The sequence below is a fragment of the Haliotis rufescens genome, unplaced genomic scaffold (genome assembly GCF_023055435.1).
Source record: "Haliotis rufescens isolate VD_foot unplaced genomic scaffold, xgHalRufe1.0.p SCAF_2, whole genome shotgun sequence".
Classification (NCBI taxonomy): Eukaryota; Metazoa; Mollusca; class Gastropoda; order Lepetellida; family Haliotidae; genus Haliotis; species Haliotis rufescens.
The window spans coordinates 43,315,150-43,340,657 of record NW_025963890.1 but is presented as its reverse complement, the minus strand read 5'-3'; the positions used below and the strand labels follow the sequence as shown (position 1 = coordinate 43,340,657).

At 40.0% G+C, this 25,508-nt stretch overlaps 2 protein-coding genes across 2 annotated transcripts; both read right to left on the bottom strand.

Annotated features, from left to right (window-relative positions):
- Positions 1-992: 992 nt before the first annotated feature.
- Positions 993-25,236, bottom strand: LOC124153041 (multiple epidermal growth factor-like domains protein 10). Its single transcript, XM_048399314.1, has 5 exons — positions 25,146-25,236; positions 22,958-23,023; positions 20,946-21,938; positions 1,230-1,358; positions 993-1,039 (listed from the first exon to the last, which is right to left on the bottom strand). The coding sequence occupies exons 2-5, from the start codon at positions 23,001-23,003 to the stop codon at positions 993-995; spliced, it is 1,215 nt and encodes a 404-aa protein (XP_048255271.1). The 5' UTR covers positions 23,004-23,023; positions 25,146-25,236.
- Positions 18,634-20,938, bottom strand: LOC125382077. The gene is made up of 3 exons (XM_048400016.1): positions 20,379-20,938; positions 19,859-19,964; positions 18,634-19,101 (listed from the first exon to the last, which is right to left on the bottom strand). Exons 1-3 carry the CDS (start codon positions 20,716-20,718, stop codon positions 18,732-18,734), a joined length of 816 nt encoding a protein of 271 aa, XP_048255973.1. The 5' UTR covers positions 20,719-20,938; the 3' UTR covers positions 18,634-18,731.
- Positions 25,237-25,508: the final 272 nt, after the last annotated feature.

Genomic DNA, 25,508 nt, shown 5'->3' with positions numbered 1-25,508 from the left:
CCTTTCAAGTTAAAAGAACTGTTTTTTAACATAGTTTGCATTAAACAATAATGAAACGGCCGTAAGTCATGATATTGTATTTTTATTGAGATCAGATTCTTGAGAAATTTTTCATCAATCTAAGTCGAAATTAGTCATTGTTGTCATAGTAATGTTCAAGATAATTCTAATACGAACCTCCTCTTGAGATGTATCCGAAACATTATGATCAGGGCTATCACAGCACAGCATAGGACTCCTGCTAATGTCCCAAAAGAAACAACCAAAATGTGTTCGGAAGAACCTGAAATAACGAAGCACTTTGAAAAATCATTTAGATTTGAAAAAGTTTAAGTTTCGGGGCTATTTAGATTTGCAAGTTTCGGAAGAAGTTTCGGAGATTCCCATGAAGACTAACAGGATCTGGTGATTAGGCTCGATGACCTGGTTGATGCATATCATCGTATCCCAATTGCGTGGATCGATGGTCATGATATCAATCTGGATTGTCTGGTCCAGACTCGATTATCAAAATCGCAGTCATATTGCTTGAATATTCCTGAGTGCGGCGTTAAACAACAAACAAACAAGCAGAATTAAATTGGCTATGGCTGATGTCGTTTTTCTGACATACTCGTAAATCCGACATAATCATATGCACCCAACAATGTCGGATTAACGGGACATGACTGTAGCTGGAATATTGCTGAGTGCGGCTTTAAACAACAAACAAACAAACAAACAAACAAACTTACGTTTTTGACAAGGTGCTCGGTGGCAGGTGTCCCCTGAACATGGAGAGCAAATATCATCACAGTATTTCCTGCTGAAGCCCTGAGCACAACTGATACACAGTCCGGTGTCCTTCTCACACCCCTCACAGCCGACGGGACAAGGATCAGAGCAATTTAGTCCGTGATAGTTCTTGTCGAGACAGAGTCCCTTACATGTGTTGTCATAGCGACCACACAGTTTACAGTTAGATGGACAAGATTCATTACAAAACTCTCCTCTCAGACCCGTGGAGCAGTTGAGACACATGGCTGACTTTCTCTCACATCTGTCACAGTTACGTGGACAAGGGATAGAGCACATATTTCCATGATAGTTAGCGTTAATACACGGCCCAGTGCATTGCACGTGGTTTTGAGTAAAATCATGAATTGTTTTACAGTTTGGGTGGCATGTTGTTTTACAAGATGTACTGTCACAATTATCTCCATGTTCATCACATCCACCCTTGCAGTAACCTGTCACACAGGTGTCACAGTACTTCCCTGTGTAACCTGGATCACAGCTGTCACACTCCCCCGTGTCTTTGTCACATCCATCTCTACAGTTGGGGGGACAGGTAACATTACACTTGTCCCCCATGTAACCTGGCTCACAGCTGTCACAGTACTTCCCTCTGAAACCTGGCTCACAGCTGCCACACTCCCCCGTGTCTTTGTCACATCCATCTCTACAGTTGGGGGGACAGGTAACATCACACTTGTCCCCCATGTAACCTGGCTCACAGCTGTCACACTCCCCCGTGATCCTATTACATCCATCTGTACAGCTGGAGGAACAAGGTGTTCTACAGTGTGGACCGTAATACCGGGGATTCTGACACGGTCCTGTACAACCAACACCATAACGTTCACACTGTGTACAGGCTGTAGGACAGGTCGTCCCGCAGTTATCTCCCTTCTTGCCGGCCACACATCCCTCTGTACACACAACACGGGTGTTGTCCATCTGACAGCGAGATTTGAGACAGGTGTCTGGACAGTCCTGTTTACACTGTTTACCATAGAACCTGGAGTCTAGACACTGGAGACACTCTCCAGATGACGTCACATTGACACAGCGAGGTAGACACACACCGTCAAGACACGTCACGTTGTTACCGTCACAGTTACTACAAGGAGTACTGGCTGCGAAAGCGACTGAAAGCATTCTGATCGAAAGAAGTAACCATCTATTTTAAAATGTCTTCATCGGCCATTACCATTTGAAAGCAGGGTTCGTATTACGTGTTGACGTCCGAGAGTCATGATGAATCCCTAGATCTTAAATCAGATGCAAATATATATACAGAATATTTCCATTGTATTATCGGCCGGTGGCCTGAAGTACCGAATAAATTTGTCTGTCTGTCTGTCAAATCAGATGGGACCGTTCGCTATATTGGCTATATCTCACCAATCCTCACAATTGTTTATATTCTTCTGTGCCAAATACACAGTAGGTTTGCGTCAGGAAAACATTTACATGTGAAAAAACTATTATTCCAAACAACATGGGTGTGAGACAATGATGATACACGTACGCACAAGCCAACAGATGTTGACAGAGAATGTATTGCGATCTTGAATGATCGATAGCAAGGACTTAAAAATACATGTATACGAACCTGCTGATGTAGCACACAGTAGGATAATCACCACGATAGTATCCATGGTTGAAGCGTGGAAGAGCCCTAGATAGAGAAAATAGATAGAGAAAATAGATAGAGAGGGTGCTTTTGCGATTTAACAGTTAAACGGTTTAACAACATTTGAGTAACTGTTGATCACGTCCATTAGTTCTGTGGAGCACGTTAAGTAGCAGATCACATTCCCACTTAAAGAAACACCACGAGGCTCCTATGGAGAATTTCATTTTGTGTGTAGAGGGTTAATGTACCAAATGGAAAGGGTAAAAATGTTATTTGGCCCTTGAACATATTCATAACACCATATAGATGTTTTACGCGGGTCTACAATTTCATTATGTGATAGAGATATACTATAGTCGTTTTAATGCATTAATGCTGGGGTCTTTTCTATACCTAACACGGGAAAAACATTTCATATGACGAAGCTTGATGTGACATAGATATGTTGGAGTTGTTGAATGTTTGTGAAACGTTTGGGACTCTAGAGTAGACACATTGATTCCGATACAAGTTCGGTCGAATATTGAAGCACTGTATACGAAAATTAATCACTTGCATAAAACAAATCAAATGCTGTAAAATGTATCCACATACACGGTTAGTTTGATGCAGAGATGACAGGTAAACTGACATATTCAAAACGCGTAAAATCCTCCTTGCTTTCTCATTTACTCAGGTATATACATTTTTTTCTCTTTTTCGACTTGAGGAAGATAACACTCCATAAATCCGAGGTGTATTGAGTGTCTACAGATAGTTTGTTTGTTTGTTCTTTAACGCCGCACTCAGCAATATTCCAGCTGTATGACGGCGTTCTGTAAATATTCGAGTCTGGACCAGATAATCCAGTGATTGACATCATGAGCATCGATTTAGGCAATTGGGAAAAGATGACATGCATCAACCAAGTCAGCGAGCATGACCATCCGATCCGTAAATCGCCTCTTACGACAGGCATAGTCGCCTTTAGCGGCAAGTATGGGTTGCTGAAGACCTGTTCTACCCCGGATCTTGAAGGGTCCTACAGATAGTGGGGCGCACGGGTAGCCTAGTGGTTAAAGCGTTTGCTCGTCACGCCGAAGACCCGGGTTCGATTCCCGACATGGGTACAACGTGTGAAGCACATTTCTGGTGTCCCCCGCCGTGATATTGCTGGAATATTGCTAAAAGCGGCGTAAAAGCATACTCACTCACTCACTCACCCACCCACTCACTCACTCACTACATGCAGTAATATAGCTAAAACATTTGTTAACACCTTAAATAATCACTCGTTAAAGGGTTAGGAAAGTCAAAAGTGACGCACACGATGTACAGTTTACCATTCTGATGAAACAATGAACACAAGGATTGGTGCCTATCTATCACTCACTCCTACAGATAGTAGTCATGTGGTACAGTAATTAGACAGTCGATAACACGTGGTTAATACCTTAAAATATTCACCTTGATGGCTTTGATATCTATATCTGTGCTTGCCAGCTGCCTTCTCACAATATGAAGGAGAGGACCGCCAGTAGGGCGAAGGGTTCAGTGTATTCAGTACTTGTCTTCAGATCATATTTCCTTCACTGGCGGAAGCAAATGGAAATATGGCCAATGTGTCACATGTTCACAAAACTTAATATTTCCTTGTTTGCAAGCGTTAAGTTTTAAAATGAATCTGGAATCTCAAAAGGTTGTTCTCAAAATACTTCTATTTTCTACCTCGATATTTAACAATAACAATAATCCATATAAATTGTGTAGAACAGGGAACTTTTAACGTCTACATAGTATTATCTAGTCCACATCTCAAAACGCATTCAAATCTTTGAGTTCTCTGGATAGGCATTTAGAAGTTGGGAGAACATGAATACATGACACATTTTATGGAAAGCAACTTCTCTTGAGAGTTGAAAAGCACATTGTCCGTCAAATTCAGGTCACCTATAAAACTGCACTGTTATATCAATCTACGTGAACCCATTTCATGCGAGTAATATCAGTACACACAAAGACTATATTTCTATATACGAAGTCTCAACGATAGACCAATGCATAGAACGACTTGGCGTGGGTAGCGAGCTGGGAATGAGTGGATGAGTGGATGGTGTTTTATACACAGACAGCAATATTCGATGGATATTTATCATGGTAAATAACTGAGTTCGGGCAGACAAACAAAAAGTAGTGGTTGAATGCATGAGGAACGATCAATGCCGTCGGGGTGCAATAGCAAACAATCAGCCATAAGGGTCACATCGTGACCATTAGACTCTCGACTCTGACGGTGCTGATGGTTTCTGCCCCAGGATCCCTACAGGTGTAATGTTGCAAAGGTACGGGCAAGAGACGGACAAATTACCCGTCTGAGTACGTTGAATCTAGCATTACATGCCAACAAAACACATATTATGTTTTCATACTATAACCGATTTGCCGCCATTCTATTCCAAGATTCATTCAGAATGTGTAGAATTAGTCAATTATGTGTGTTTATATTGCTTGGTATGGGCTTTGGTAAATGTAATTCCCCTTAGACACAATGAGGCAGGCATATCCAATCTTATGAAGAAAATATATATTATGCATATTTTCATACTAAAATCGATAGGCGCGAGTGTTTCAGCTTGCCCTTTTCGCGAACGACCGGTGTAATCACTGATTTTCAGTGATCCATTCATATATTTAGCCGTTTAGGGCCCAATGGAATCTGTTTCAGAGATTTGTTGTTCTCTTGTGTTGACTTTTTTTATATTTAGTTTTCAGTGTTGTATAATTACAATGTATTTTTACCATTGAACTAATTTGGTGGGTGGGTCTACAAAGAGTAAGAGCCCACAGTATCGACAAGAGAGTATAGTTCTTGATATTACTTTGAAACGTAAGGCCAAACCAGAAACGGACTCCGCTTAATCAGACTTAGAACGCAATTTCTTGAATTTGAAATTGAAAACAAGGGAATTGCGTCCTTAAATTTAAGTTACATTCTCAGGCAAAGATCAGTTGCCAAACATGTCCCATAATATTTCAAATTCCAGGAACCACCAACAATTTCATTTTCCTATATTTCCTATTTCATCTTGGTTGTTCAATTATAGGAAAGTGTTGCAGAAGTGGATTTGGCAGCTAATATGTAAATTCCACTACTTGTGTCTGCCAAGAGGCAGTATGCCGCCGCCAACCTGTAGGTCATATAATCACAGGTGACTGCTCTATTGCTCTATGTGAGGGTGGGGCATTTAGGCAAGAAGTAGGTATCCCCATGGGCACCAATTGTGCTCCCCTACTTGCTGATCTGTTTCTCTATGCATATGAATCGGAATTTCTGCTCGGATTCGCAAAGTCACAACAAGGTAATTTGGCCTAGAAGTTTAACTTACGTGTCAGGTATATCGATGATCTGATATCATTCAAAAGCCATGAAATAGCCAATCCCTTCCTCTGATTTATCCACCTGAACTAGAAATAAAGGAGACAAGTGAGACCGCCTCATCTATTTCATATTTAGATCTATGCATAAAGATGCAGAGTGACAAAATACTCTCCACAAGAGCATATGACAGGAGAGATGACTTCAACTTTCCCTTTATGTCGAGCAATATTCCTTCAGCTCCAGCCCTTGGTGTCTATATTTCACAAACTTTTGAGGCACAATCGACATGATCGGTCTACCAATATTTAAAAATCGTCATATGATTAAAGCAGACGCTGTTTGATTTAGGTTACAACATTCAAGGTGACAGTAAAGCTTTCAAACGTTTTATGGTAGTCATGTGGAGGACATTTCCAAATTTGACGCATCAGTGACAAAAGTTATCTCTTATGCAATTCCTTATTTTGACTTGTACCATATGTATCCGTGTGGGTTTTTTTCAGGTGAACAATGGCCTTGCATTTACATTTGTTTGTGACGAGTATCACCAGTGGGGAACAATATGCTCACCTGGTATGATCAGTAGTAATTCATTAACACGTGCACTTGATAGAGTCGGAATCGTACAATCGAGATTTCTTATGAACATGGTAAGGGTTTTGTCGCTTTTATTGTTATAAGATCAATTTTTAGTATTCAGCGAATATGTATTGAGTAACGGATTATGTGAATGTGGAATAATCGGTCGATTTTTGTAACTGTTGACAGCAACGACTGAGACACGGAAGAGGTCATAAGGTGCAATGTGCATGTCAGTTGTATGAGTAATCCACTGGATGACTAAACAACAACCACTCGTGTGCCTCTGTTTCTTGTTTCTGTTCCGTGCATTCTTCACAATCTCGTCACAGTCATCCTGTTGTTTGTGAAGAATGTTTTAGCATTTTGTATGATAAGAACAAACTCTATACATGTTGGACATATATAGGATTGTTGGAAACAATGAATGATGGCATGTGTTCATTAAGTACGACAGGTATTTGCTGTGTGACATCCAGCCACACATACGTGCTCCCGTGAAACAATTAGAACGAGTTCTAGCCTATTTTGATAACGGACATGTACGCAAACAATCACAGTCTCGTTGACGAATAGATAATAATTATTTAATGTGATGTTTACACGATATACGGCTTTTCCATTGGACGAGAGGTCGGTCACATGACCACAAAAATGAAGTTCATAACCGAAAGAACGACACATTTTGACGTTCATACTTTTTTAGGTGGCTGTTTTCTTGAAATGATGTAAACGCTGACGAACTTCTTCCACATTTTAGGGGAAACCCTTGGGAATTCCCAACCATGAATAAATACGTTCTTTCTGATCATTTAGACCCTTTAATTTTGAACTTAGAGTTTAAGCATAAACTGGGATAAGTCAGAGTTTAGCTGCATGCCCGTTCAAGAATATTATCGCTACGACTTATCCCAGTGAACAAAACGAAGAAATGCACATCCAAACTGTCGCAAAATCGACTCTATCTGTGTCTAGACTCACATGAATTTACCTTTGTCGGCCAATTGATCAATGATGGCGAACATTTGTTATCGCCACAGGTTCATTTACAACATCGGAAATCTCTCTCGTCACGTTTATCGTGTCGGTCATTTTGACGTTTTGTACTTGATGTAAATGTATTACGACGCGATGTCATTGTGACTGACTTACCTAGGTAGTTCTTAACATACCTTTTTCATGTAATGGTGATATTATTTGACTCTTTGTGTTGTAAACAAACTACAATAGATGTCACTGTTGGCATACAATCACTCATGTCACCTCTCATTTTGAGGAACTACTTCATTGCGCGATACAGCTGGTTGGTGTATGGCTGACAGCGTAAACATGAAGTCACGCGTACTAATTATAAATAAAATTGTGTAAAGATGTACATAATTCGAGGTAAGAAGTGATAAACAAAATTATTAGAATTGACTTGTGGAAGTAACTTACCGCAAGTATACTACATAGATATTGCTTATAGCATGTTTAAGTAAGACTCCCTCACTCACGCATAACATGTGGTCTCTTGGTTTTGTTGATTCATTATGGCATAGGCTTTATCAGGTACACAGTCTTGTACTTGTGATGTGGAGAACGCGCAATCACAACAAATGTATGAGCATTAAACAGATTATTTTGTCGATTGATCACTTTGTGGGTCTGCAAACACAAACTGGGCTGATAGAGGGGGGGAAATAACATGTTATGTTTATATTTGAACATACAGATTTTTATTCATCAATTTGATCAAATTCTTCTGACGATAAAATCACTTTTTATATACGTTTTGTATTGAATATTAATCTTGGTCTCACTATCAATGGATTGTTATCTGGATATCTCTTTACATTCCTACTTCTCGCCCAATGATGGTTTATATATTCACGTGCATAATACTAGCATTACTTGCTGTCATTTTGATGAAAACACAATGAAGAAAATCGTGCCACGTTGTCAGATCATTTACACCAATACATCGTTCATTGTCGTGCACGGATGAAGAAAGAAATGAACACACACACTATATTACTCTTGGTGTGATACTTCTCATATGGGTCTGACATTTTGTAATAATACATTTCTTCATGAAGTTATGACTTGCTTTTTGTCTTAATCCGGAGTTATAATTGATTACACTCTGTCTTCACCCTCGCACACTGATTCATGCGCTACTGTTCACATATTCCCTCCTATTTCCCATCATATCAATATAGGGACAGTATACATTTACATCTACCAAAGTTAATACATTTTGGGTTTTTTTCCTCTCCCTATCAGTCTATCCAATGTGCTTTGCAGTGAACAGGCGAAAGGAGAATAAGTGAGCAAGTGACTATAGGTTAATGTCACCAGTATTTTAGCTATTCAAATCTGCACATCATTAGGAACAATGCATCTCAACAATACAACGTTTTAGAACTATTTACAACCTTAAACATTAGGCTGCTATTAGGGATAATTCGTGAATATGTTTCATGTTCTTGGATGCTGAGAGTGAATAGTAGTCGACAAATGATGTGGTTTAACACTGATTGTATTATTTACCTAAACATCGTCCCCATGAGTCGCGAACTGAAAGTCTAAGAGATATCATAAACATGTGCAAAGTGAAAAATTGTATTTGTCTGGCGAAATGCCCTGAAACGATCGTTACTTCCCCAAAAGGAGGAAAATTAATTTCTTGACTCAAGGGGAGGACGTTGATTGTAAAGAAAAAATGAGTGATAGTGTTTGTTCACCGTGATCGTAAACTTCAAAATTTATTACAATCAAGATGAAATTCTTGTTCCAGCTTTTTTATTTCAAATGCCTTTGTCAAATTTAGATATGTTTAGGTATACAACAAACAACAGACTCTCACATGTTGAATGTTTTCATGTTACTTCTCAATAGTATGCGTGTCACTATCGAGTATCTTGATTCGAGCCGAATCTAACCCAAGATAACCCTAGATTCACATAGCACATGATTGAGCTTGCCTGCAAGTGAAGGATGTTTGGTCTTAGGCTTTCATATATTTAGCATGTGAGTTCGGTATCATAACATATCTAGGTGAAATATTTGCAGTGAGTATATGTGCTTGCAGGAAGTAAGAGTGCCAACATTAGAAATTCAGAATAACCATTTGGACGATGGTTGTTTGATAAAAAAAAAAAGTCTATACTCTTCAGGGGCCAACAATATAATATTCGGATGGGTGGAGGCTGGGAAAAATATTAGTCGACAAGGTAAATTATATTTGTTTATCTATTTATTTTGGGTGACATCCATAGAGCATGACTATGAAAAGCATCTAAATCCATTTGCAGTGAACAGTATTTGTCCTATTCTGTAATGCTATCTTCGACGTCGGAAAATATAGTTCTTTCTCTATATGTTCCTTGGACAGCTAGGCCATGATTGTCCAGATATGGACGGAATCTCCTACGGCATGAGATGGCGTAACCATGATAAGCTAGAAAACTAGGAATGACATGTGACTTTGTTGTGATGTTAGCTTATCCCCTCCTCAGAATATTGGCTCCTCAGAATATCAGCCTGCAGATGATAATCATATAATTTCTTGAGTGTATACTTTCGAAACCTTATATAAACAATTTCAATATCAGAATTACTTGATACCTGAACATTCTAGCGGTTGAACATTCTAGCATCGCAAAATTGCGTCATAGTGCTCCACATTGAACGAAAAAGGAGGAATGTTTCTATATGAAGTAGCAATCTTATTTAACAACTCGATTAGATTAAACTTCATCGTAATAAAGATATCCGTAACATTATACCCATCTTACAAAGATTTACCCTGAATTAATGTTGTAGCCACGAGCATTTACTATATATTCACTCCTAGCTATGACAAAAGCTGAAATTAGGGCGAAAATAGATAAAACTGCATCAGTATTAAAAAAGCTTTATGATTAATGATGTAGAACCGATGCTATGAAAGAGGGTGTATGACAAAGAATAAAAAGTGTTTCATCGTTGAAATTTATTGCTACTCAGCAGATAATGTAAAACAAACAATGGAACTATACTATTAGCACTGTAACCACGTCTCGTCCAAGATTATTGCACTTATATAGCGACGTGCATGTACATATGTACATGTGTGGCTGCTTGTACTAGTCCGGACAGATGCCGATTAATGGTGCTAGCTCACTGAGATACCATGCCGCAGTTTAACATGAATACCCCATTCAGACACAGTATACTGACTCCGAGCCGACAAGTCCTTGTTTTAGCCCCTTAATGCCGAGCGCCAGACAGGGTAACAACAAGTACCATCTTTTAACGTCTTTTGGTATGACGCGGTCGGGGATCGAACCCCGGACCTTCCGCTCTCCGGACGGACGCTCTACCACTAGACCACGGAGCACTTGAGAGAAAATGGCAGGAGTGTCTTAACCAGCTAACTTTCCCCTACGTGTGTCCATATGTTTATTTATTTATTTGTCAAAAATATTGTATTAGATTTCAGTCCAAGCATACTAACGTTTTCGACAAGGTGTTCTGTAACAGGTGTTCTCTGAACACGGAGAACATATTTCATCGCAGTATGTCCTGCTGAATCCCTCGGCACACTCAATACACAGTCCAGTCTTCTTGTGACATCCTTCACAGCTGACAGGGCATTGGATCGAACAGTCGCGTCCATAGTAACCACTGTTTGGGCATGCGCCAAGACATATGTCCCCATAGCGCTCACACTGTGTACAGTTAGACGGGCATAGGTCATCGCACAACTCTCCTCTCAATCCCAGTTTACAACTAATACATTTCCCAGTGTCTTTATCACATGTATCACATTTATCAAAACAGGGGAGGTTACAAGCCTGTCCAAAGTAGTTCTTGTTGATACATGGTGTATTACATGTCTTACTGAAATAGGTAAACTCGACGCAGTTTGCAGGACATATCATTTTACATGTTGAACTATGGCAGTCTTCTCCTTTACAAGGTGTGCACTGATCACCGCACCCAGTCCGGCAGTACTGTTCAGCACACTGGACACACAATCCTGTCTCCTTGACGCATCCACGACATTGTACCGGGCACTGAAGAGTACAATCATTTCCGTGGTAGTTCCATCTGTGACATTGTCCTATACAGTTCACACCGTGCTGCTGGCATTCTGTACATTGTGTTGGACATGAATCGTTACAGTACTTCCCTCTGTAACCTGGCTCACAGCTGTCACAGTACTTCCCTCTGTAACCTGGCTCACAGCTGTCACAGTACTTCCCTCTGTAACCCGACACGCAGCTGTCACACTCCCCCGTGTCTTTGTCACATCCATCTCTACAGTTGGGGGGACAGGTAACATCACACTTGTCTCCTGTGTAACCTGGCTCACAGCTGCCACACTCCCCCGTGTCTTTGTCACATCCATCTCTACAGTTGGGGGGACAGGTAACAACACACTTGTCCCCCATGTAACCTGGCTCACAGCTGCCACACTCCCCCGTGATCCTATTACATACATCTGTACAGCTGGAGGAACAAAGTGTTCTACAGAGTGGACCGTAATACCGGGGATTCTTACAAGGTCCTGTACAACCTTCACCATAACGTTCACACTGTGTACAGGCTGTAGGACAGTTCATACCACAGTTATCTCCCTTCTTGCCGGCCACACATCCCTCTGTACACACAACACGGGTGTTGTTCATCTGACAGCGAGAGTTGAGACAGGTGTCTGGACAGTCATGTTCACAGTGTTTACCATAGAACATGGAGTCCAGACACTGGAGACACTCTCCAGATGACGTCACACTGACACATCGAGGTAGACACACACCGTCAACACAGGTCACGTTGTTACCATCACAGTGGCTGCATGGTGTGCTTGTAGAGGAAACTGTCGATTGAGAAAGGAACAAAATATAGCATTGTAATCAATTAACAAATTATTAATATTTTAGAGAGGAATGAAGACTTACAGAGATTTACTGTATTGTCTCGCAAAGAACATTGTTTGAATTAGTATCATATGTTAGAAGACAACATAAATATGTTTTATCGGTAAATATCATGAATATCCTTTAATTATATTTTGTACTCTGTTGCATTAACCTGAAAGATATATGGATGAACAACTACTTTATTACAATTGGGAGCGACGTTTCGGTGTAGGTTTTAACACCGTTATCAAGTGACCCTTGGCCAGGTCTGCAATGTGTTGCTGGTTGTGGTTCTTGCTGCTTAAGTTGATGACCGTCTTGCCGTCTTGATGACCGTCAGTGGCAGATGTTCTTGTAGGGTGATGGTTTTTGGTGTGTTTCTTGAGGTTATTGAACTTGTTTATATGAGTCTTTTTTTGTGGCACTTGCTTTTGGTCGGGATCTTTCTGAGGGTGGAGTAGGTGTTTTCTACTGGAGGTAGTTGTGGTGCTTTGTGATGGCACCTAGGGTGTAGGACTTGGTTTTGCGGTGGTGGCGTATCCGCTCTATGACGAGGAGTTGCTGGATAACGATGTTAGAACCTACACTGAAACGTCGCTCCTAATTGTAATAAGGAAGTTGTTCATCAATATATCTTATCCTTACTTAGTACACCAACTTCTGAATGCCTCTCGAAGAAGTCTTTCATCTGTATTCTCAATTGTCGACAATGTCGATTTAAATAGATGATACTATTAATTGTTTTGATGACGTGACGCAAGTTGCATAGACTGCATTATATGACAGAAATTGGTGATTGATTCGTTTTGGAACCTTATAATATTTCAGATGCAATAGTCTGTACCTGATGCTATTGTAGCAGAGCGTGGAGTCATCCTACAGATGACATCCTTACCTTGTCAGCTTGCTGACGGGGTTAACCTCTTTGGTCATGTGGACAAGGCGTCCGACCTCTGATCAGAAGGTCCGTGGTTCGAATCCCATCACGGGACCCGGACATTTTATGGCCGCTACATTATGTACTGATTATACAAAGTGGAACCGTATCGCTTAATACACCATCACTAATACCAGTTTATAAGTTAACGAAAAACTCTCACCGTTCAGAAAAAAACAGAGATAGCAGGAGGATCGTTGTCCAATAATGACACCGTGGAAAATGTATATCCATTGCGAAGATGATCTGCAAAACAAAGATAATGGAATTGTTTTTACACTCTTTCACGCTTCCATAACAACAGAAATATTTAAGGCACCTCTTTCTTAGCATTATTAGACTGTTTTCAATATAGAGCTATGTTACTTGTACATACGGAACCGAACGCGCGCAAATTTTAATCATCCATATGGAAACAAACAAGAGGGACAATCATCTTTATCGTACACCATCATTTAAAATAACAAAATATAACGCGCATCTTCACTCGCTGAAGTAACTTTGAGAATCACGCAATGATACAATAAATACTCTGGGTATTATTTCATGCATCTGTAACATAACAATATATATTCCTGGGTTATATCCATGCTTTTTGTAAACGCAATTTGTCCTATTTCATACATTCTTGGAATAAAACTAAATTTACTTTTACCTTGCTCCAGTTTATATGTTGCAATGCAGCCCTGTTCCCGTTAATGACGTTGAGAATCCACCGCTCACCAGGATAGTTTCAGTGTCCGGCTTGACTCAACGATCAAGCTTGGACTTATTTATTTAAGTTTTAGGACGTGGTCTGCTTTCACTTTCCTTTACCGAACGAATCACTAGATACCATGATTATATTATAATCTGTTGTTTTCTTTTTGCAGAGTACATATTAATCTTGATGTCGTTCATGTAATTGAAAATGAGATACGATAGACACGATGTGGTTTTGGTTTGGTTTGTTGTCTAACGCCGCACTCAGCAATATTCCACTTATATGACGGCGGTCTGTAAACGTAAATAATCGAGTCTATGTGAGTGGGAGGTGCTACCTTATGTCCTCACTGAGTTCCAGTGATCCACTGACATAAGTTTCAATGCCGTTTTGGCTTTTACGCCCGTTGCAATCTGTTTCGACAGGTTATTCTCAGGCGACATTACCGAAATGGAATTGCTCATGACATTGTTATTAAGGCAGTTATTAGCACAGGACTTGCGCTAGGGCTTCAATGGGTCAAAGTTTGGGCGGGCGTGAAACTCGACTGTTACTCCAGTGCCCGAAAATAACACTTTCCCAATTGCGTGGATTGATGCTCACAATCCAGTGATCGATATCATGAGCATCGATCCACGCATTTGGGATACGATGACATGCATCAACCAAGTCAGCGAGCCTGACCACCCGATCCCGTTAGTCGCCTCTTACGACAAGCATAGTCGCCTTTTACGGCAAGATTGGGTTGCTAATGAAGTATTTTGGGAAAAACCTATTTAGATTCCATTCTCATTATAAAACTTAACGCCTGCACACAAGATTGGTTTGTTTGTTTGTTGGTTGGTTGGTTGTTTAACGCCGCACTTAGCAATGTTCCAGCTATATGACGGCGGTCTCATAATCGAGTCTGGACCAGACAATCCAGTGCTTGACAACATGAGCATCGATCCACGCAATTGGGATCGATGACATGCTTCAACCAAGTCAGCGAGCCTGACCACCCGATTCCGTTAGTCGCCTTTTACGGCAAGCATATCACCTTTTACGGCGAGCATGGGTTGCTGAAGACCTATTCCACCCCGGATCTTCAAGGGCAGGATGCATTGTGTAGGGAGGGGTAAACTTCCTGTTCGGAATTTGGAATTAGGGTCATTTTTTTTCAAGCATGTGCTTCAGATAAGCGGTATTGGAGCGAACACCTGGACTACCAGTACCTGTACCTGTACCAGGATGCCAAATGATACAGGTATTTAAAGACAACAAGTCTATTGTGTTCCTGAAGAGAACTTTATTCTTACTCAAGCAGCATGTAGCAATTGGGGTGCAATAGAAACCCATACACAATATATTTAGAGTAAATATATACAAACACGATCATATATTCTAAGATTACATTTCATTTTTTAAATCCTCAATCTATCATAAACATAAGAAATATTCAGTATAATTTGATAGAAATGCTTCACACATCTGAACAATAGAATTCCATGTTTAAGGTAGTTTAAAAAATTAACATGCCAAAAATAAACAAAACATATATATATATATATATATATATATATATATATATATATATATATATATATATATATATATATATATATATATACACATATATATATGTATGTGTGTGTGTGTATATATATATATATATATATATATATATATATATATATATATATATATATATATATATATGTGTGTTAAATTATAATCATTTTCTGTTAAAATATTAAAAACATTTCCATCTTACAGTCTGGAGTATCTCCAGGCGATAAAGTATATACAAATTTCAGTACACTTCCTGCATTGTCATGCGTCATGACTACTATATCAGATGTCTTCTCTTACAGACAAATGCCTAATTGTGTCATGTCATATATTATCATGACATATACATATTACATATCTCTTGGATCAAAAGGTTTTCTGTTGTGTTTTACGTACATATACAACCGCACTCGCGGTCTAAAACAAGGACTGGTCAGCACACTGTGTCTGAGTTGGGTATTCATGATCATGTTAAACTGCGGCATGGTATCTAAGTGGGCTAGCCCTATAAAATCGGCATCTGTCCGGACTAGTAAAAGCAGCCACACACACACACGTGTTTGCACGTCGCTATATAGGTGCAATAATCTTGGACGCGATGTTAAACCCCAATTCACCTCACCTCACCTCACATCACCTCACCTCGACACGTACATATGCCGCAAAGCTTATATAAAAAGAAGTCAAATGTAGATTTCAAAATATTTTTCTTGAACATATGAGTATTAAGATATTTGGAGTTTGTGTTCGGGTTGGGACAGAAAGTACTTTCAACAGAAAAGGAAGACAAAATTTCAACAGAAAAGGAAGACAAAATTATACAATTTGAATAGTATGGAAGCGTATTCGTGCCACAGTAAAATATCATACAATACGTTCACCTACGTAGATGGTACTACTCACATCTATATATACGTAGAAGTGAGTTAAGATTTAACGTCACATCGGCAGTATTTCAGCCATATCGTGACGAGCCATCTACGTAGAAGACACTTTCATCTACACACATGATATTATAAGCTACATAGAAGATAGTGTCATTTACTGTCGAATCATCGACTTTTAGTTCCGGGTCAGTTATATATAACCCCTGGCTTAATTAATAATGACCGATATGTTTTACTTTCTATCTTGACATGTCTTTATTGAGGTACTATCTAAACATTAAAATACAGTAAATCTTCATTTCAAAGTGTCGAAATTACTAAAGAATGACACACCGCACTCTCTTACAACTGTAATAGAGAGAGCGGAGTACAAAATATTCTCCAAACAAACAACTACAGATCATTATTCAAAATTTTAGCGAAATAATATATCAACCACAACAAGGTTTCGGTCGGAGAAATCACTCGAAAATATTTATTCTCATTGTTTCTCCATTGCGAAAATTAGGTTTAAGAGGTAAAACATGAATATGAAGGGGTGAGAATCACGCAAACTATAAAAACTATATGAAGCTAATACTCATCATCCGATTTAAGACCGAAGGAACAATTGTGCAGTTTGTATTTTTATTTTAGCACTGATAGTTTAAAAATTTGAAATGATCTCAGTATGTTGTAAAATACGGAAATAGCCAAATGAATTCAACGACAAACATTATCCCAAACATTTAGATAGCTTAAAAGTAAGTAAGTAATCACCCGTACTTAAAATATATATGTTTCCATGAACTAATATCGGACTAGTATCCAACTAGGGTCGGAACTTCACAAGACAATACCACAGTGTGAGTAACGATATGTACGATTATAATATCACATATATAGATTACTGTATCTTCTACAAAGATGTAAGTATCTTCTACGATGATGTAAGTATCATCTACGTAGATTCCAGTATCATCTACGTTTATCATCTATTTTATTTTAGACTGTGGCACTCATGCGCTTCCATAGTTTTGACATCTGTACTTTGAACAGTTTTCATTTCCTCTTGCGGTTACATTTTGACCAGGACATTGTCCCGGAATAAAAACATCAACTTCATAAAAATTTGAACAATTGTTGGGTAGTTATTAATTTGGCACGTTAAATGAAAGACAATTAAAACAAAATCTAAAACAAGAAAACAAAGCTGTATGCAAGCTTGCAAATAATTTCACTTCAACATTGTGCTGCATGGTTATCTGCGCCGATGTCATATATTTTTTAGTATGTTCTTCAGACAAGAGGTATGGGTCCAAAAACCTGGACTAAAATGGTGACAAAAAATATATTTATTACATGAAAACAAGACGTTTTTCCTGAAGTAAAATTATCTCAACCAGCATGTAGCAATTGGGGAGCCACACAAATCTACATACAATGGATGTAGAGTATTTTTTTAAAGAAAATACCATGATGATGATGTACGATTGCATTAAGATCATCCAAACTAACATAATCATATTCACAAAAGTTGGGGTGATTTGACTGAAAACTGGGCAGTAAAATTGAATGTTGAAGGTAGTTTAGAAAATTAACATTAGTTTACCACACAGTGGTACAATTTTAAACATGAAATAATAAGACTGCTGTTGGAAGCGAAAGAATACACGCTGGTCAAGTAACAAAAATGGCGCTTTGCGAAACGAACAGTCTCAAAGGACGAGTTAAATGAGAAATTTACAGTTGATAAGGAAAGGTTTTCGAGAGAATAATAAACGGCAAGAAGTGGTATTAACTCCATTTACGACATTATTTTGCCTTGCAAATGTGGAACTAACGTAAAAATAACGTCAGCAGTTTCTGTACAGGCAAGTCACTTACGACAGAGGGAGACAATTTAAGGGGAGGTAACTCTTGTATGACAATAGTTCCGTCAAAGTGTTATGTTCACTGCAGTGAAATAACAAGTGTTATGTTCACTGCAATGAAAATATCACTTTTCTCAACTTCGGAAAACTTGGTCTTTCACACTGAAGTATATAATAAAGCCAGCTTTCTAATATCATTCTTTGTTGTTGCTGGCAAAAATTATTTACACTGGATGTTTTTGTTCGTGACAGAGGACAATTATGTTAAAAATAATAATAATAAGGAGACTATGCTTGTCGTAAAAGGCGACTAACGGGATCGGATGGTCAGGCTCGCTGACTTGGTTGAAGCATATCATCGATCCCAATTACTCGGATTGAGGCTCATGATATCAATCACTGGATTGTCTGGTCCAGACTCAATTATTTACAGACCGCCGTCTAATAGCTGGAATATTTCTGAGTGCGGCGTAAAACAACAAACAAACCAACCAACTAAAAGCACATGTATTCATCATTAAAATTAAATGGGGCTCTTTTTTAATCTTTACATTTCAAGCATGCACTGGTTACTCTATGTTTTGCTGTTGGTGGTAAGATATCTGACACTGGTATTTGACAGATCACAATGTTCTTCAATGAAAATGATCGAATCAGTCTTTTCAGTCATATGTTGGATTTGCTCAGACATCCTTATACCAGCGTCACACTCGTTCTGGACCGAATCACACCAGAAGACACTCTCCGCCTCAGGAAGCGCTGATGCACCCAATACAGCAGGTCTTCTTTTGGAAGGGATTTCTTTCAAAGGTAATGCTGGTCTCGTTTGTTGTGTTGTTCGTTGTTGATGGTTCGACACTAAGCTGTCCTCTATCTCACAGTATGTCACATTGTCGCTAGTGGTTCTTCTTGACCTATTGGTGCAGCGGGGATCATCTATGTTTCTGTGAAAAAAAAACCCAGAAAAAACTATGTTTGTAATTTTTTTATAACATTCTCTCTTAGGGACCAGACAAGAAAAAACTGTATCTATTATGTATTATTTTGCACACGTTCATTATCATAGATATTAGATTCTTTGAGATAAGGACCGCCTCCGTGGTCTTGTGGTAGAGCGTCTGTCCGGAGATCGGAAGGTTTGGGGTTCGATCCCCGGCCGCGTAATACCAATAGACGTTAAAAGATGGTACTTGTTGTTACCCTATCTGGCGCTCGGCTTTAAGGGGCTAAAACAAGGACTGGTCGGCTCTGAGTCAGTATACTGTGTCTGGAGGGGTATTCATGTTAAACTGCGGCACTATAAATCGGCATCAGTCCGGACTAGTAAAAGCAGCCACACACGTGCATGCACGTCTTGGACGCGACGTTAAACCCAATGTCACCTCACCTCACCTCTTTGATATAAGTACAGTATTTCATTGTTAAATAGACAATATCCCAATCTGCAAATCTAAAAATTTCTTACCACCATCATTACACTTTACAGTTATCATTAAATTTATATGATCAAAATAACTTTCGGCTAGAGGTTGTACAGTTAAAGAACTGTTTTTAAAGTAGTTTGCATTAAACAATAATGAAACGGCAATGTCATGATATTGTATTTTTATTGAGATCAGATTCTTGAGAAATTTATCATCAATCTAAGTCGAAATTAGTCATTGTTGTCATAGTAATGTTCAAGATAATTCTAATACGAACCTCCTCTTGAGATGTATCCGAAACATTATGATCAGGGCTATCACAGCACAGCATAGGACTCCTGCTAATGTCCCAAAAGAAACAACCAAAATGTGTTCGGAAGAACCTGAAATAACGAAGCACTTTGATAAATCATTTAGATTTGAAAAAGTTTAAGTTTCGGGGCTATTTAGATTTGCAAGTTTCGGAAGAAGTTTTCGAGATTCCCATGAAGACTAACAGGATCTGGTGATTAGGCTCGATGACCTGGTTGATGCATGTCATCGTATCCCATTTGCGTGGATCAATGGTCATGATATCAATCTGGATTGTCTGGTCCAGACTCGATTGTTCACAGACCGCCGTCATATTGCTTGAATATTGCAGCGTTAAACAACAAACAAACAAGCAGAATGAAAGTCGCTTTGTCGTAAATCCGACATAATCATATACACCCAACTATGTCGGATTAACGGGACACGACTCTACCTGGAATATTGCTGAGTGCGGCGTTAAACAACAAACAAACAAACAAACTTACGTTTTTGACAAGGTGCTCGGTGGCAGGTGTCCTCTGAACATGGAGAGCAAATATCATCACAGTATTTCCTGCTGAAGCCCTGAGCACAACCGATACACAGTCCGGTGTCCTTCTCACACCCCTCACAGCCGACGGGACAAGGATCAGAGCAATTTAGTCCGTGATAGTTCTTGTCGAGACAGAGTCCCTTACATGTGTTGTCATAGCGACCACACAGTTTACAGTTAGATGGACACGTTTCATTACAAAATTCTCCTCTCAGACCCATGGAGCAGTTGAGACACTTGGCTGACGTCTTCTCACATCTGTCACAGTTACGTGGACAAGGGATAGTGCACATATTTCCATAATAGTTAGCGTTAATACACGGCCCAGTGCATTGCACGTGGTTTTGAGTGAAATCATTAATTGTTTTACAGTTTGGGTGGCATGTTGTTTTACAAGATGTACTGTCACAATTATCTCCATGTTCATCACATCCACCCTTGCAGTAACCTGTCACACAGCTGTTACAGTATTTCCCTGTGTAACCTGGCTCACAGCTGTCACAGTACTTCCCTGTGTAACCTGGCTCACAGCTGTCACACTCCCCCGTGTCTTTGTCACATCCACCTCTACAGTTGGGGGGACAGGTAACATTACACTTGTCCCCTGTGTAACCTGGCTCACAGCTGCCACAGTACTTCCCTGTGTAACCTGGCTCACAGCTGTCACACCCCCCCGTGTCTTTGTCACATCCATCTCTACAGTTGGGGGAACAGGTAACATCACACTTGTCCTCTGTGTAACCTAGCTCACAGCTGCCACACTCCCCCGTGTCTTTGTCACATCCACCTCTACAGTTGGGGGGACAGGTAACATTACACTTGTCCCCTGTGTAACCTGGCTCACAGCTGCCACAGTACTTCCCTCTGTAACCTGGCTCACAGCTGTCACACTCCCCCGTGTCTTTGTCACATCCACCTCTACAGTTGGGGGGACAGGTAACATTACACTTGTCCCCTGTGTAACCTGGCTCACAGCTGCCACAGTACTTCCCTCTGTAACCTGGCTCACAGCTGTCACACTCCCCCGTGTCTTTGTCACATCCACCTCTACAGTTGGGGGGACAGGTAACATCACACTTGTCCCCTGTGTAACCTGGCTCACAGCTGCCACACTCCCCCGTGATCCTATTACATCCATCTGTACAGCTGGAGGAACAAGGTGTTCTACAGTGTGGACCGTAATACTTGGGATTCTGACACGGTCCTGTACAACCATCACCATAACGTTCACACTGTGTACAGGCTGTAGGACAGTTTACACCACAGTTATCTCCCTTCTTGCCGGCCACACATCCCTCTGTACACACAACACGGGTGTTGTCCATCAGACAGCGAGAGTTGAGACAGTTGTCTGGACAGTCATGTTCACACTGTTTACCATAGGACCTGGAGTCCCGACACTGGAGACACTCTCCAGATGACGTCACATTGACACAGCGAGGTAGACACACGCCGTCAACACAGGCCACGTTGTTACCGTCACAGTTGCTGCATGGAGTACTGGCTGCGGAAGCTGTGAACAATGAGGTGGTTGGCAATAAAATGTCAGATATTATTGAAAGACGACACATTTAGTGTTCTTATCACAAAGCATTGTGGTCGAAATAAGTAACTTTCTGTTTCATAATGTGTATGATTGTGGGTTCGAATCCCGGTTCGCCCCAATTATGTTTCTAGGTTTGTCAGCACCATACCAGTGCTCTTGGGTTTCACCGAAGTGGTAAACGTCTGAGACCTGCCTCACTTCGGGCTTTCCTCCCACATCAAGGTGACACGCCGTGATATAACTGGAATACTGTTAAAAGCGGCGTTAAACCCAACTCCCTCACTCAATCACTCACTCATAATGTGTTTCATTGAATTTGTCTGCAATTCACATAAAATCATGAAAGCAGGGCGTGAAATATCTTTCGACGTACGAGTATTCATGATTCCCATAACAGACAGTCATCACAATCCATGGGTGTGACTACATCATGAGACTGTATCCACTTAAATTTGTTTGTTTGTTGTTTAACGCCGCACTCAGCAATATTCCAGCTATATGACGGCGGTCTGTAAACAATCGAGTCTGGACCAGACAATCCAGTGATTGATATAATGAGCATCAATCCACGCAATTGGGATCGATGACATGCATCAACCAAGTCAGCGAGCCTGACCACCCAATCCCGTTAGTCGCCTCTTACGACAAGCATAGTCGGATTTTACGGCAAGCATGGGTTGCTGAAGACCTACTCTATCCCGGATCGTACCCACGTACATACAGTGCATTAAAGAATGGATTACGATCCTGTATCATTGATAGCAAGGAATTGGAATAGAGCGACAAAACCCTTTCCATATCCAATTGAAATATCTGCATAAAGCAGAGTCGATTGTACGATTCCGACTTTATCATGAGCATGTGTTAATGAGTCACTATCAAATAGTGATGATATCAGGTGTTGGCGAAAAGGTGAGCGTATCCTGCCCCACCAGTGGTACCCGTCAAAAACACATGCAAAGGCAAGTCAATACATGTATACAAACCTGCTGATGCAGCACACAGTAGGATAATCACCACTACATGAACCATGGTTGAGGCGTGAAAGGGTTCTGAAAATAGATTATTAATAGAAGGTGATTTTTCGGTTAAAAGCTCCTAATAACAGTAATAATATACGATATAACAGGCTAATATACGAAACGAGGGAAATGGAAAAGGTTGTTTTAATTTGAAGACGCAAATACATCATAACATTGAAAAGGTGTGTTTTCATGGATCTACAAATAATTCCAATAGTACAAGGTGTACATAGTATTGGTAGAGACTTCTTGATCCATTACAAGTGGTCACTTTACTCGAGCGAACACAAACGGAAATATTTTAGTCCACGAACCTTGTTGTGAAAGTGGCATGTTGCCGCTTGTGATATTGACACATTTAAGTACATATGGATATGTACACATGTGGGGGAAAACGCAATGTAACAATGCAAAGGGCATTTATTATTACTGAAGGATTTTCATAAAATCTAGTATTGTTCGCTTATGGAATCGACCGATGAAGATTCGGGGTAGAATAGATCTTCAGCAATCCATGCTTGCCATTATTAGAGGCGACTATGCTTGTCGTAAGAGGCGACTAACGAGATCGGGTGGTCATGCTCGCTGACTTGGTTGATGCATGTCATCGTATTTCATCGTATTGCGTGGATCGTTGTTTATGATGTCAATCACTGGATTGTCTGGTCCAGACTCGATTATTTACAGACCGCCGTCATATAACTGGAATATTGCTGAGTGCGGCGTTAAACAACAAACAAACAAACAAAGCTTACATCAGGACTAATTCCTGACATGCAACACAGTAATGTTAGTACTTGTTAATTTTATATTGCAAATTTAAATGTTGTTCTTGTGGTCTGAGAAGAGAATCTGATCTTTGTACTTGAATCCCCAGAGAAAATACACTCTGTCAACTTGGTCAACTAAATAACATCGAAGATGATTGTCACTTCTTTCTGAAATGCTCGTTCTACAATTGACTAAACTATTGCTAAATACCAAAAACAGTATAATGTCCGCATGTTGATGTCAACCTCGAAGCAAGAATTATTTTTATGTATGTTTACCATGCTATGAAACTGTTTCACTATTCCTTAAGATGTCAAATGCTAAACAATGATTCTATATTCATGCAGATATGTAAATAACGCTTCACTGGCAACACTGTGATGCAGTGAATGTACTGTAAGAGAGTGAGTGAGTTGGGTGAGTAACGCCGCTTTTAACAGTATTCCAGTTATATCGCGGCGTGTCAGCTTGATGTGGGAGGAAAGCCCGAAGTGATGCAGGTCTCAGACGTTTACCACTTCGGTGAAACCCACGAGCACGGGTATGGTGCTGACAAACCTAGAAACATAATCAGGGTGAACCGAGATTCGAACCCACAATCATAGGTTTCTGGCGTGTCCAGGGGACGCAACTCTGCACAGCGAATCGCGGCGCCCTAGACGACTGGGCCACCCGTGCCCCCGAATGTACTGTAGCCCTGAGACCTGTAAGTCTGTTAGTGATTCACATGGGACCGTGTGAGGCGAAACAAGCTTAACTGAGTATCACACCAATGTCCATCATAAAACAATTGTATTAAAGGATTCAAATGTTGTAATAGATGTATCCATATGCACTGCCAGTCCGAAAAAGCTAGTTAATATCAAAATTAAACCGACATATGTGGCCAAAACGCTTGTCAGTTTTGTACGAAAATTCATTTGACAGGGAAAAAAGTACATTTTGCAATTTGAAGTATTCAGTTGTATCCTTCTTCCCTGAGTTTATCAAGTCATTTACCATTTAAGCGTAGAGTCTTAACGCTACAGATACTAGTTTGATTACCATATAGGTACAATGTGTAAAGCCCTTTCTAGTGTCCACTGTCGTGATATTTCTGAAATGTTGTTAAAAGCGGCGTAAACCCATTTTCACTCACTCGTTTACATTTTTTGTCTTTGATAAGTCTTTGATATCTTTCTCATTCTCTTTCTGAAGAGAGGCAACATCCGTGATGTATGGTCCGAATAAAGACAGAATTGTCTGATACAGCACAGTAAATAATTGACACATCCGAAGAATTCACGTATGAAGCTTAGGAGCTTCGACTCGTGTCGAAACCCAAAATAAAGTTTCTAGATTATTAAGTTATTACAGCCTGAAGAGAACCTACAATAATCACCTTGACGTCGGCTCCGATACAGCTATCTGTACTTGACCGCTGGCCACTCAGAGAGGACTGTGTTACAGTGTGTTCAGCAGGAAGAAATAAACCTCCGCACCAACTGGCCAAAGGATTTAGTTTTATCAGTAACTGTTCAATTATTATTTCCTTCACTCGAGGCAGAATAAGGACATATTTTAATGTGCATTTTATTTACAAAACTATCACTATTTCCTTGTGTATCAGGGTTGAGTTCAAAGCTTTGGAATCTGAAATGAGTGTTTCCTAACTACGCCTATATAGAGAATACTACACTCATTCTCGTTAGATACCATTTTTACGAAACGAGTGGACTTTCTATGGTATCTGACCGAGCGAAAG